Genomic DNA, 13353 nt, shown 5'->3' with positions numbered 1-13353 from the left:
ATTTTAAAAAGTGAATTAAAATTTCTTAACAAAGTTTTTAATGAGAATACTTTTAGACCGTATGTAAAATTACTATAACATTAGAGGAATCTTTGGTTGGTATTAGTGGCAGGTTATTTCTAATTTTAAGTCTGTATTTGTGAAATTAAGAAAGCAGTAAAAGAAAATGTGTATCACTGTGGCAGACACTTATATTTGATAGCCTATCTTTCTTGTTAATAGTACCACAATTTGGTTTGGGATAGTAGTGTGTACAATCTCAGGTGATAGGTTGAAGTTGATTATGATAGTTGTGTATTTTGTTTTTCATTCTCCATTGTTTCTTAGGATAGCCATATGAGCTAGGTTTTTTTTTTCTTCAGTGAAAAATATGGTGAAATCAGTCTTGTTTACACCTAGAAAAGCATTTATTTTTCTCACAAAAGGGTAGATTTCATTTGCCCCTTCTCTGTCTTCTGCTTTTAAACTTGACTGTGATACCAAGAGCTGCTGTAGTCATCTAATGACCATGAGGGAAAGGCTGTAAACCTAGCATAAATCTACCCTAAGGCCCTTGTGCTAGTGAACCAATGCCAACAGACACTTATCTTGCATTTTCTTGTTGAATACTATATAAAAACCCATGTTATTTAAGCCACTTTTGTTAAATTTTTGTTTCTTACAGCAGAATATATTCCTGACTGACCACCAGCTTTCTTTATAATGTTATTCTTGAACTGCACAACATTTAAAGTTAAAAATCCAGATTTACTCTTTCAATAAGTATTGAGGTTTCATAGGGTGTATGTCTATATAGAGATTAATATATACACAGTTCTTGTTTTAGGAAGTTTTTAGCATCAAAATAGTAGCATAGCACCAATAAAAAATTGTAACATTTGCGACATTGTACCAGGTATCATATCCAGCCAGCAAGTTAAGAAAAAGTATTAGTAAGTATAAGGGTTGGAAAACTTAAAAAAAAAAAAAAGAAACAAGTGTCTGTATAAGCAGATCATACACATTTATGTAGAAAATCCAAAAGAATCTATGGGTAAAAATTAATATAATAAGAAAATTTATAATGTTACTGAATACAAAAATTTATATTCAGACATTGTAAATCTGTACTTTGATGTTTTAATTGAAAATTTAAAAGGATGCCTTTAAAAAAAAAGCATTGAAAGCATAAAGTTTTTACTTAACAAATATCTGATAAGAAATATATATGACTTCTTTGGGACAATTACAGAACTTTATTGATAGATTTTTAGAAAGGTGTAAATAAATGGAGATCTAAATAAATGAAAGATCTAAATAAATATAAATAATCATGGGTTGGAAGGCAATAATAGAAAATTGAGAATTATTCCAATTGATTTATAGATTCAATACATTGCCCATTTTGTTTGCTTTGGTAAGCTGATTTTAAAATTGTTCAGAAATGCAAAGTGCTTAAAATAGTAGAGACATTCTTGAGCAAGATAGGAGGATTTACTTTAGTAATTGTTTCTCTAATATAAAACTGATGCAAACAAGGCAATGCGATTGTGCCATAGGGATAGGCAAGCAGATCAGTGGAGTAAGGCAGGCCTCAGAAACACTTGTCCATTTAAAGACACTTGATGTAGGATAGAGTGAATATTGTACATCAGTAGATAAGGGCCAGCTTCTCAATAAATGGTGCTGGTATAATCGGAAGACGATACAGAACAAAAAGAAGTTGGAACTGTATGAAAATTAAAGTCTAGTAAGATTAAAAATTCAAATATGAAAGACAAAATTATAAAATATAAAATGAAAGACAAAATTATAAAATTATTAATTATAGAATGTTATGTAGAAGAATATATCAGTAAATCAAGATAAGAAAATGTTGGGCAGCCCCAGTGGCGCAGTGGTTTGGCGCCGCCTGCAGCCTGGGGCATGATCCTGGAGACCCAGGATTGAGTCCCATGTTGGGCTCTGCGTGGAGCCTGCTTCTCCCTCTGCCTGTGTCTCTGCCTCTCTGTGTGTGTCTCTATGAATAAATAAATGAAGTCTTTAAAAAAAAAGAAAAGAAAATGTTTTTTTTTAATCTTAAGAAAACTTAAGAAAAGTTTTACCATTAAGAAGAAAACCAATAAATTTGGTGGGAAGCATTTAAGTTCCTCAAGATAGTACACAATGAAAAGATAAGCCACAAACTGGGGAAAGATATTGCAATGCATATACCCAACATAGTTTCCAGACATTAGAATAATTAATTGATGATTTAATTAATTTATTAAATGCCTACTATGACCAAAAGCACTACTCTAGGTGCCAGGAATGCAAATAATCTCTGTGCTCTTGGAGTATATATTCTAGAGGGTAGACAAAGACTAAGAAGATAGTCCAATAGAAAACTGTATAAAATATTCATGATCAGACATATATCAGAAGAATTCCAAATTGCCAATATATATATGTAAAGTTGACCACCATCAGAAAAATACAAATTTAAACCACAATGTCGTACTATTTCACATCTACTGCAATGGCAAAAGGAACTTTTATCCATGGCAGATGGGCATATACACTAGTACAACAATTTTGGAAATACTACATAATTTAGTAGAGTTGAAGGTGTACATATCTTCTAACTCTGCAATACCTTTTTAAAGTATATATACTTATAAATATAGAAAACAAACTTGGTGGTTGCCACTTGGGAGAGGAGTGGGGATGGGCAAAATAGGGGGAGGGGAATGAGCGATAACCAGTTATGAAAATGAGTAAGTCACAGGGAGGAAAGGCACAGCACAGGGAATATAGCTGTGTAATTCCCTACAGTACAGGGAATACAGCAAATGGCATTGTAATAGCATTGTGTGGTGACACACGGCAGCTACACTTGTAATCATAGCATCATGTGTAGAGATGTTGAATGATTATGTTGTATACCTGAAACTAATGTAACGTTGCGTGCCAATTACACTAATATATATAGATATGTATGTATATATGCTTAAGAAAGTTTGCCCGTGTATGCCAGGATGTACATACAAGAATATAGCAGTAGTTTGCAATAGCTGCAAACAGAAAACAACTCAAATGTCTATCAACAGAGAAGTATACACATTACAGCTCATTAATGCACTGGAATATATGCAATATTGAGAATAAATGAGCTATAGCTACACACATCAACATGGACAAATCTTACAACTATAGTGTTGAATGAATGTAGGCAAGCACAAACTTAAAGATACAACTTTCATTTGTATAAAGTTTAAAAATAGATTAAGTTGTAGTATTGATTTGTGTATAGATGTGGTTCTGTTAATAATAACAAAAATCACATTAGTGGCTGTCTGAAGGGGTGTCAAGTGGGGACTCAGGATGTGATCAATTTTCTATTTCAATGATATATAGTAGTTACAAGTATGTTCACTTTATAATTGTTCTAGAAACAAGACAATTTTATGTACTTTTTAATGTATGGCTTCTAGGAGAACATAAACTCATCAGTATTTTGAAGGAAAAGGATTATTTTTAGATTATGTTGGCAGGCTTTAAAATGTTCTGTTTTTGACATTAGCTCATATTATGCTGTTTTTAAATATGGAAAATGTTATACAAGACTAAGAATGTTTTTTAAATTGATACTTTTCACTGGGAGAGCCTCCCCCCCCCCCAAAAAAAAAGGTGATAGTCTTCTCTAAATTGGTTACACAGTTCTGGAATATCAAATACATTCTTAGGCTCCAGACTTTGAGAAGGATATGCAGATACAATAAAAGTTGCCTATAAAAGTGTCACCAACACTGTGAGGAGACTGGAAACGATGGCATATGAGAAACAAAAGAAATAGGAATTGGGGATAAATTTTATTTCTTAGCCTGGCTACTCTCCCCTGTTGATGCTAGCTTAGAAGTTAGCTATTTTATTTATATTCTTCTGGTGGTTAATGATAAAATGTTGACATGCATATCTGACTTTATCAAGTCCAAAATTGATATCTTTCTCCTTCTATCTGATTAATACAAGGAATTTTAGGACACTTTGCTTCAAAACAGCCCCTCACATGTTATAATTATTATCATAGGTTAGTGCGTCCATTACCCCTCCACAGCAGGAAGGCACTATAATTGCTGCTTATGTTACCAGATCTTGCTTAGATTTATGTCCACATGATCCTAACTTTCTGTAGGCTGCAGTTGTTCTGCTTCTCACACCTTCCTCTGTGCAATTTCTTTCTTTTCAAAGGCATCCTTTGAATTTCCCTCAGTGAAAATCTGTTAATGGTAAATCACTTCCCATTAGCTTTCCTTGTTTTGAGCTCATTCCTTCTGTTCTTCAATCATTCATGTGATATTTATTGTCTTCTAAGTGTGAAGCTGTGGCTACAGTGATGACAACATAAAAAAAAACAAGGCAACTTTAAGAAATGGTACTTAATCTTTGGTGATTATCAACCATTCAGAATCTGAGTTTTGTATTCTGCATTGTTGTTTCTTTGGGACTCAACCAAAGAATGATTATAATAGTTCAGACACGTCAAAGTCACTTGTAAGTGAAACTGCTGGGCTCTTGTCTTTGTCTCTCAGTCACTGAAATCCAATTAAGAAAAAAAAAAAAACTGGCTTCCAGAAAATTCAAAGAAATCAATATAGACTTTGAAGTGCGGCCTGCCTGTTAAAAATTTTTACGTTCAGTTATTATGTATTTTATTTAGAAAGTACTTTAAATACAACAAATTATAAAATTCAAATTACTTTATATTGATACCCTATATGCTTGTACATTCAAGATTAAAAACATTAACTACACGCATACTTTGGAAATTTTTTGCATTATTCTATGTAGTTTAGTACTATCGCATTTTAAATATGACTAAATTCTAAGATAATTTGTGAAAAGCTCACTATATTTTTATGAATTATGAATGTATACTCTTTTTTTAACAGTGGGACTCAACTTGGAGGTCTAATTACAGTATTATGCTACTTTTTCAACCATGGAGAGGTTTGTTTTCTAGAAAATAATTTTTAAGAAATAGGAGGGGCTATATAGGAACAAGGAAATATATTCATCAAAACAATATATAATTGCATGTTACTTAGGACCTCACAATATTTTAAAGAACCTTGTGTTGTAAGTTCATATTTTAATCATGCTAATCCACATTTTTACATAATTAGAATTTATGATGTGAAATATCTTGTCTGATTTTTAGTGTCCCTATATTTTGTAGAAAAAGCAAATTCTCTATTTTGTTGAAAGAGGAAATACTGTACTTGCTGAGTTCAGACTCTTTATATAGACATTATCTCATTTACTCCTACCACACGTTTTTGGAAGGTGGTTATTATCCTCACAGTAGAAGATAAGAAATTGAAATTTAGAGTGGTTAAGTTGCTTATGCAAGATTCCACATTTAGTACCTAGGGAAACTGGGCTTCCCATTCTCCATCTGTCTGGCTCAAACACCTTGCTTCTCTTTCATCATGTTGCCTTTTCAATTGCACAAAATGCTGAACTCAAAGTAGAAATTTACTAACTCAGTCCAATGGGATATAGTCCACCTACAAAGAGCTCATAGAAACTTATTTAGAATATGATAGACTCATTCAGCAATATACTGCGTGTGTAACCTGTGCCAGATTCTGTTCCATGCTGAGAGGTGGCAGTGAAAAGTGAGAGAATATGACTGCTAGCTTTGGGAAACAAAATATGTAATATGTTGGGGCACCAGTTACACAGGGTTGAAGTTTTTATCCATTACTACTAGGAAAGAACAATTGGTGAATTTTAGAAAATCAGACAAAGGAGTCATGAAAATTATACATAAATATATAAACTTAAATGTACTGTTGTTTACCAATCTATTTATGTATAGACAAAACTTTTTTTGAGTATGCTAGATTAATTGACTTTCTTATACATACCATAATTCATCTCCTAAACTTCAGTTTTGCTTTTTTTGGAAGAGAGGTAATAGTTTATGAGAGTTTCAATTCTTTCTAGAATTTTAGAATTCTTGATGTGAAACTTTATACTCACATCTTAGAAATAGTTTAAAAATCTATACAAAAGTGTCAGTGCTTCCATTTATGTATCACATTATTGATTCCAAATATTTCCAGGTGTTTTTAGAAATTTACGGTTGACTCTTTTAAAGGTGTGTTTCACAAATTCAGAGACAATCATAATTACTTGTAGCGACAACTTGTTATGTATAAACTCTCTTGGTGTTTGTGAATGCCCTAGCTGACATTTGGTTAGGTTTTTTTCTGTGCATACATACATGCCAAAGCCCTGGGATGCCAGGGTCATCACTTCAGAGCTGGAATGTGGATCTGGTTTGTCAGTTCCAAAATCCTCACCACTTCTATACCTGCTACCTTGTTTGTCCTTTAGATTTTCTTATGTTTGGCATGATATATTTATCACTTGCTTCTGAACTTGCTATATAATGGCTCTCTACCTAATGCCTATGCCCATTAAGAGAGCTCCAAAAACTGAGAAGCTATCCCAGGCATTTGGAAATTAATGAGCCTAGTATTAAAATTATTAAAACCAGCATACTCATGATTTTTAGATTAATAATATTTATTGCGATGGAACATAAAGTGAAGTGAGCATTTTATTGACTTCAGGCTACCCGTGTAATGTGGACACCACCTCTCCGGGAAAGTTTTTCATATCCGTTTCTTGTACTTCAGATGTGCATTTTAACTTTGATTCTCAGGTAATTTTTCTTTATAAAACAAATATAAATAGATTATAAGTTAAGTTTCTTAAAATATACTCCACCCTATTAAGTTATAATCATCAAATTTAGTTTTCCCTTTATATTTAGTTACTTTAAAAATAAGAGTATCCAGTTAAGAAAATAAAATTACTGTGTAAACAACTGCTTTCCACTTAAGAGTCTAGACTACAGCTTTTAGGTAATCTAAATTCCTAGCAAGATGCTTTATTTTCCAATTTTTGGAAGTGATTTTAATCTGACCAGTCAGGGGTTTCATGGAATGAAATGCGTTAACTACAACATTTAGGACTGTAGCCTTGAGTACGAGTATGCTGTATACTCCACAACTTAGCCAAAAGGCACTGTTGTTTGGTAAATATAAAAGAACTGAGAACTTAGTATATTTTGTGATATCACTAAACAATATGAACATTTAAAATTTTTCTTTTGAAAATTTATCTACCATAATATAAGGATTTATCAAAATCCAGTACAACTTTTATAAAAAAGAACAGCTACAGTTTTATTATTTACACTAAATGTTTACATTTCTTTTTTCATATTCTAAGAGATACTGAAACTGTGTGGTAAAAGCTGTTGGGTTACCAATACATCTTTTAATTGTAGACTGGATAGTTTAAACTTCAGTATGCAGCAGTTTATAACTGCATTCTAGAGTTCTTTTTCAGTCATTGTTTTAATTTTTTTCTTTAAAATGTTCTCATGGTAGTTGACTTAATATTTCAGCAACACTTAACACTTTTCTTCATTGCTTTTTGAGATACAAAGGTGGTGGTATGTAAAACTGCTGCTGCTTGTAGAGGCTAAGTATCTTGAGATGGGCAGGCTTAGTTCACACTCTATTTTCGGACCACGTTGCTGGAGTATCAAATTTCTAATACATGCATATGTGAAAGGAAAATAGACATTTATGCTTAATATATTTTATTTACTGACAAACTAGATGCAATATTTAAAGCTGTAATTGAGATTGTTTTATGCTAAGCATTTTTATGACCCAGATATTTTCAGTTCTTTAATGGCCTTTTAAATTTTAACTGTATTTTGTTATCTTACACCAAAAGTAAGGGGTCTTTAGATTTCAACATTTTTCAGTTAGCTTTTCTGTTTAGTGATAGGCTACTTTTACAGTAAAAACTTATTGATATTAATTCTCTCTATTAAGGACCTCCAACAATAATAGAAGGCATTTTATTGCACTCTGTCTTTCCAATGTTGCTTTTATGCTTCCCTGGCAGTTTGCTCAGTTTATACTTTTTACACAGGTAAGATGATTTTAAACTAATTTAAGTTGAATGCAAGACAACTTGGTTGTTTTTATAGAAGTTGTATGATGTCATTATGTTTCTGCCCTAATAGATTTTCAAAATGTGGGATAATTATAAAGTTAACATACATGTATGATTTTTTTCAAAAAAATTATGTAATTCTACATTCTATTAATATATTTGTTTAGTTAGGCAGATCTTAACTGCAAAAGACTTTTTCAAACTATTACTTTAATTCACAACTTTTCTTGTTTGTATTTAAGATGATCTCTATAAATTTGCCCGTAGATTTTCCTTTTATCTTAGGAATCATTTTGGATGCCAAGCTACACAACATGGTAAGGGCCAATCCTTCTCTTCATGGTAAAGGTCATCTGCTTCTAATGTAGCCTCTTTTGTTCAAAGAGCAGAATCTTTCTGGACACCATTTCTCAAGAGCTTCAATCATGCATGACATTACTTGAGTGAATTTGAGGCCATTTTCTCTTTCCCCAAACAACTAAGTAACTAATGGCAAGAAGCTGAGCTGGGGAAGTAGAGGGTAAAAGGTCAATTTTGATAAAATTTCATGATACCCAAATTTTACATTAGAACTCCTTTCCACCTAACTAACCATACTAATGATAATAACGTTCTATGTTGGTAGCGAGAAATTGTGCCAAGAAGGCTTGTGCTGATGATCAACAAAAATGAAATTATAACCTCAACTTAATTGGCGCTGCATTTTAAAGTGTTTTCTATGCTCTACTTCCTTATAGTTGGCCTTTCCAGGTTGGTAAACAAAGTCTGTGGTTTCCCTTATTTACGCCTGCCAGCATAGATTTCTAATGTGCATCACTTCCTTGCAAGCACATTTATTAATCCCCTGGTGCTGATGAGACTGTTTAAGTAGCTGTTTGGGTAATTTTGATATTCCTTATTGATTTTCTCTCCATTCAAAAGATGTTCTAGACTTTTAGTTTTCTTTTTCCTTTCATTGATGAGATATAATTGACAAGTAACATTTTGTAAGTTTAAGGTGTACAATGGTATTGATTTAATACACTATTGTATTTCAGTATGATTACCGCCTCAGTGTTACACATATCTATTAGGTCACATAATTGCTATTTCTTTTATGTGGTGAGAGCATTTAACATTTAGCCTCTGAGAACTTTGAAGTCTATAATACAGCATTGACTATAATCACTATGCTGTGTGTTAGACCTCTAGAACTTAAGTAGATCTCTAGTTGTGAATTGGACCCTCTGTCCAGTATCTTTCTTATTCCCCCACCTGTCAGTCCCTCGTAACCACCATTCTACTCTTCGTTTCTACAAGTTGGGCTTTTTTAGATTCCACATGTGATATCATAGTATTCGTCTTTCTCTGTCTGACTTACCTCACTTAGCATAATCCTTTCAAGGTCCATCTATGTTAAATTCTATGCGTATAAAATAAGTAATAGGGAATCAAAGGTTTTATGTTCAATTTCAATTTTATGTTTTCAGTGCACAATGCACTCATCTCTGATTTCAGGAACAAAATTGTCCCGAGGACTTGAACTGATTTAAAACTCTTTTGTTTCCTGGAAACAAATTTTGACTCACCCTCAGACCTACTCATCTTGAGGCCAATATCTGCAGGATCATGATGAAACTTTCATCTGGAGGCAGAAAGAGAAGTCATTTTTCTACAGTTTCACAGCAGAATGTTGACTCTGTTGCATGTATCTAAATGAAGGGGCTCTCCTTTCAACCAGCAACTCAAATAACATTTCAGCAACTGAGCAGAATTTTCACCCTTTAAGTGTTTCTCTTAGCCAAAGCTTATTTGTAATACATAAGAAAGGTGGTCTAGACTTGGATATTCTAACAATATTGGTCTATGAGAGGAAAGAAAGAAAGACTAATATATGCTAGACTTCAGTGTTATAGAGTTTATTTCACTTAATCCTCAATGAGTCCAGTCAGATGGTTATTACAGATAAAGACACAAAGGCTCAGAGATTAAATTGAAATCAAGTCTGTCCAATTGCAAAGCTCTTGTATTTTCCAGTTTATTTTGTTGCATCTCTGAGGCCTTTGAACTCTTCTCTATTGAAGATTACACACTTGGCTATATTATCTTACTTCCTTGGAAAAAGGCCTTCAGCTTTCATGCAGCATTAATAAATGTGCATTTGAAGAATATTTCTGTACATTTTATGAAACTATAATTGGGGATACCCTGTTATCTAATTGCTTTCCTATATAAGTACCTATATGACACATTTTTCATAATTAGCATCAAGATTAATTTTCCTCACAAGGTGAATTTATGAACTTCCTTTTAACAACTGCAACTATTCTCCTGGACTCAGCAGGAGACAAGCAGAAAGCAATTGCATTTTTTTTCTCCTAATGCATCTTGAAACCTGTGTTCTAGACTAGTTTCTTCCCCACCTCCCAAGTTTAGATGAAATCTCGGGTGGTTCCATACATATTCCTTTCCTTTTCATTTTGAAGAAAAGTTTCATTTCAGTAAAAAAAATTCTTTTGACCTTTAAAAATTTTTGTGTTTTCTGACCCCAGAACATAATATATATATCCATTTATTTAGTTCTTGTTCCGTCAATGTTATATAGATTTTTAGAGATCTTACAAATGTTTCATTAGATTTGTATAAGATATTTTCTATTCTTGATGCATTTTAAAAGATTGAATATTTTATATTTGTTATATATATAGCTCTACATGTGTTAATTAGGCAAAGTCTATTAATTGTGATATTTACACTTTTAGATATCTACTACTTTTCTTCATTTATTTCAGTTACTAGAGGAAGAATGTGCTAAAATCTTTCACTTTAACAGTTGATTAGTCTATGTCTACTTTTAGTTCTGTAAATTCTTTAAATATTTTGAGGCAGTATTATGATGTGCACAATTGTTAAATATTCTTTTTATTTTTATGTAATGTGCCTTAAAATGTGTATGTGTGTGGTAAGAACACTTAACATGAGACATCCCCTCCTTCATAGATTTGTAAGTGCAGATAGAGTACAATATTGTTATCTATAGGCACAGTGTTGTGCAGCAGACTTCTAGAGTTTGTTGATACTGCATAACTGAAATTTTATATGCAATAATTAGCAACTTCCCATTTCCTCCCCTCCACCCAGCCCCTGGCTATCACTATTCTATTCTTTGCTTCTATGAGTTTGACTATTCTAAATACCTCATGTAAATAGAATCATGTAGTTTTTGTCCTATGACCAACTTATTTCATTTAGCCGAATGCCTCATTCATATTTTCCATATTACAGGATTTCCCTCTTTTTAAAGGCTAATGATATACCATTGTAGGTATTTGACTCGGTTTTTAATCCATTTATATATTGATCATCATTTAGGTTATTTCTACATCTTGGATATATAAATAGTGCCACAGTAAATATAAGAGTGCTAATATCTCTTCAAGATTCTCTTTTCATTTCTTAAAAAATAAATGCCTAGAAATGTGATTGCTGGATTATATGATAGTTTTATTTTTAATTTTTTGAGAAACCTTCATATTGTTTTCCATAGTGGCTGTACAATTTTGCATACAGAACTGTGTGAAAGGGTTCCCTTAATACTTGTTGCCTGTTTTTTGATAATAATCATCCTAATGGATGTGAAATAGCATATCATTGTGGTTTTAATTTGTATTTCACTGATAATTAGTGACATTGAACATTTTTTGTGTATCTATTAGCTATTTGCATATCTTCTTTGGATAAATACCTGTGCAAGTCCTTTGCCTATTTTTTAATAAAGTTACTTATCTTTTCCTAGAGTATTATGAGTTCTTTACATACTTGGGATATTAACCTCTTATCAGATACATATTCTGCAAATATTTTCTGCCATTCTACAGATTGCCTGTTTAATCTGTCAATCATTTCCTTTGCTGTGCTTCCAGTAGACAGATAAAGGCGCTAGCAATCTTGAGTCACCCTTCTGCAATGAGAGAATGAGCTAATTCAAAGGTGGGCTTCAGTCTTCCTGAGGGCTCCTTGATTTCTGTTTCTCTCATATTATATAGCCAAAACCAAAGCTCAGGGACTTAGCAGAGAGATCTCATTCTTGATGTGCCCTAAGTACTGGGTCAATCGAAATCTCTCAATTGCCTCTATTAGAATCTGCTATTGGAATTGGTAGATGTCTCTGGGATAAAAGCAACCTAAAATATCTTATTCATCACTGTAGATTTTCATCTCTTCTATGTTTTTACCTTCCTAATTCTTTTTAGATTTGTTTGTAATCTGTGCTTTCATGCAGGTTTTGAAATATTTTTCCAAGTATTCTAGTTCTTAATGATAAGGTTGGTTCAGATTATTTTGACTATAATTATTGGAAATAAACTCTACTCTTAATGTTTACTTTTCTTATGAGTAGTGAAGTATTTGTTTTTCACTTTTTTCATGTTTGCTTTTTAATTATTTTTATTTCAGATAGCTTCATTATTTCCCATGTATGTTGTGGGGTACATTGAGCCAAACAAATTTCAGAAGATCATTTATATGAACATGGTAACATTTTTAATATTTATAAGTCAAATATTAAAATCTCAGAATTTATAAAACAGAACTGTTTTGTGGGATACCTCTTTGCAAGTAATATTTCATTAATATATATGATGTTGATATTATCCAGGAATGATTATATTGTTATATATTTGTAATATTCAGATGTTTTATGTTCTGTGAAACTTAAAAAAATTTTTAATGTTTTACTTATAATTATTGTCACTACTTTTGAAACAGCCTTTTAGCACTTTGGATTAATATGACATTGTAAAAATAAAATTAGAAAATTATGAAAAGATTAGAAAAGACTTATGACTAAGTCTTATTATATCACTCCATTTTTTAATCAAAAATGTATCTTTTCTATTTTCTTTATATCAAGTTTTAGGTAGAGAAAAAGATAAATTCTGTATATATTTTATGGTGTTGAAAATACTTAGAACATATTAGTGTGTTGAAATTCTATTATCATTTGACCATTATTAATCTTATTTATACATATAAAGTTTGTATTAGAAATGAATGTGACTGTTAACAAAGTATGCATTATACTATATTTCTAATAACAATAAAACAGATGTTTCCTTTCTTCAATTTGCAGGTTTCAGTTCTCCTTTGTTTTGTGTTGATGTTTGGAAATCCAATGTATTTATCTTCTTATTATTCTTCATCTTTGCTAATGACATTGGTAAGTGTTTGCTAAGCTCATGATTTTTTTTTAACTCTCAAATAGTAGGTTTATACATGTAGTATAAGTTTCGGAGAATGAACAGTGCCCTTCCCTGATTATTGTGCATGTGAAAACCTTTTCCCAAATAATACTTTTTCTCTGTCTCA

General features: G+C 31.9%; 1 protein-coding gene across 2 annotated transcripts in view; it reads left to right on the top strand.

The window, feature by feature from the left end:
• Window positions 1–13353, top strand: part of DPY19L2 (dpy-19 like 2) — a 93947-nt gene that overhangs the window by 23687 nt on the left and 56907 nt on the right. For both annotated transcript variants that reach the window (XM_025464615.3, XM_025464614.3), the window contains exons 7-11: window positions 4911–4968; window positions 6603–6694; window positions 7884–7983; window positions 12442–12519; window positions 13118–13204. In XM_025464615.3, the coding sequence (XP_025320400.1) occupies window positions 4911–4968; window positions 6603–6694; window positions 7884–7983; window positions 12442–12519; window positions 13118–13204 (415 nt within the window). The remainder of the gene's footprint in view (window positions 1–4910; window positions 4969–6602; window positions 6695–7883; window positions 7984–12441; window positions 12520–13117; window positions 13205–13353) is intronic.

The sequence above is a fragment of the Canis lupus genome, chromosome 14, assembly GCF_003254725.2.
Source record: "Canis lupus dingo isolate Sandy chromosome 14, ASM325472v2, whole genome shotgun sequence".
NCBI classification, from domain to species: Eukaryota; Metazoa; Chordata; class Mammalia; order Carnivora; family Canidae; genus Canis; species Canis lupus.
Note: the sequence above shows the minus strand (reverse complement) of the source record. Positions and strands in the feature narration are given on the sequence as shown.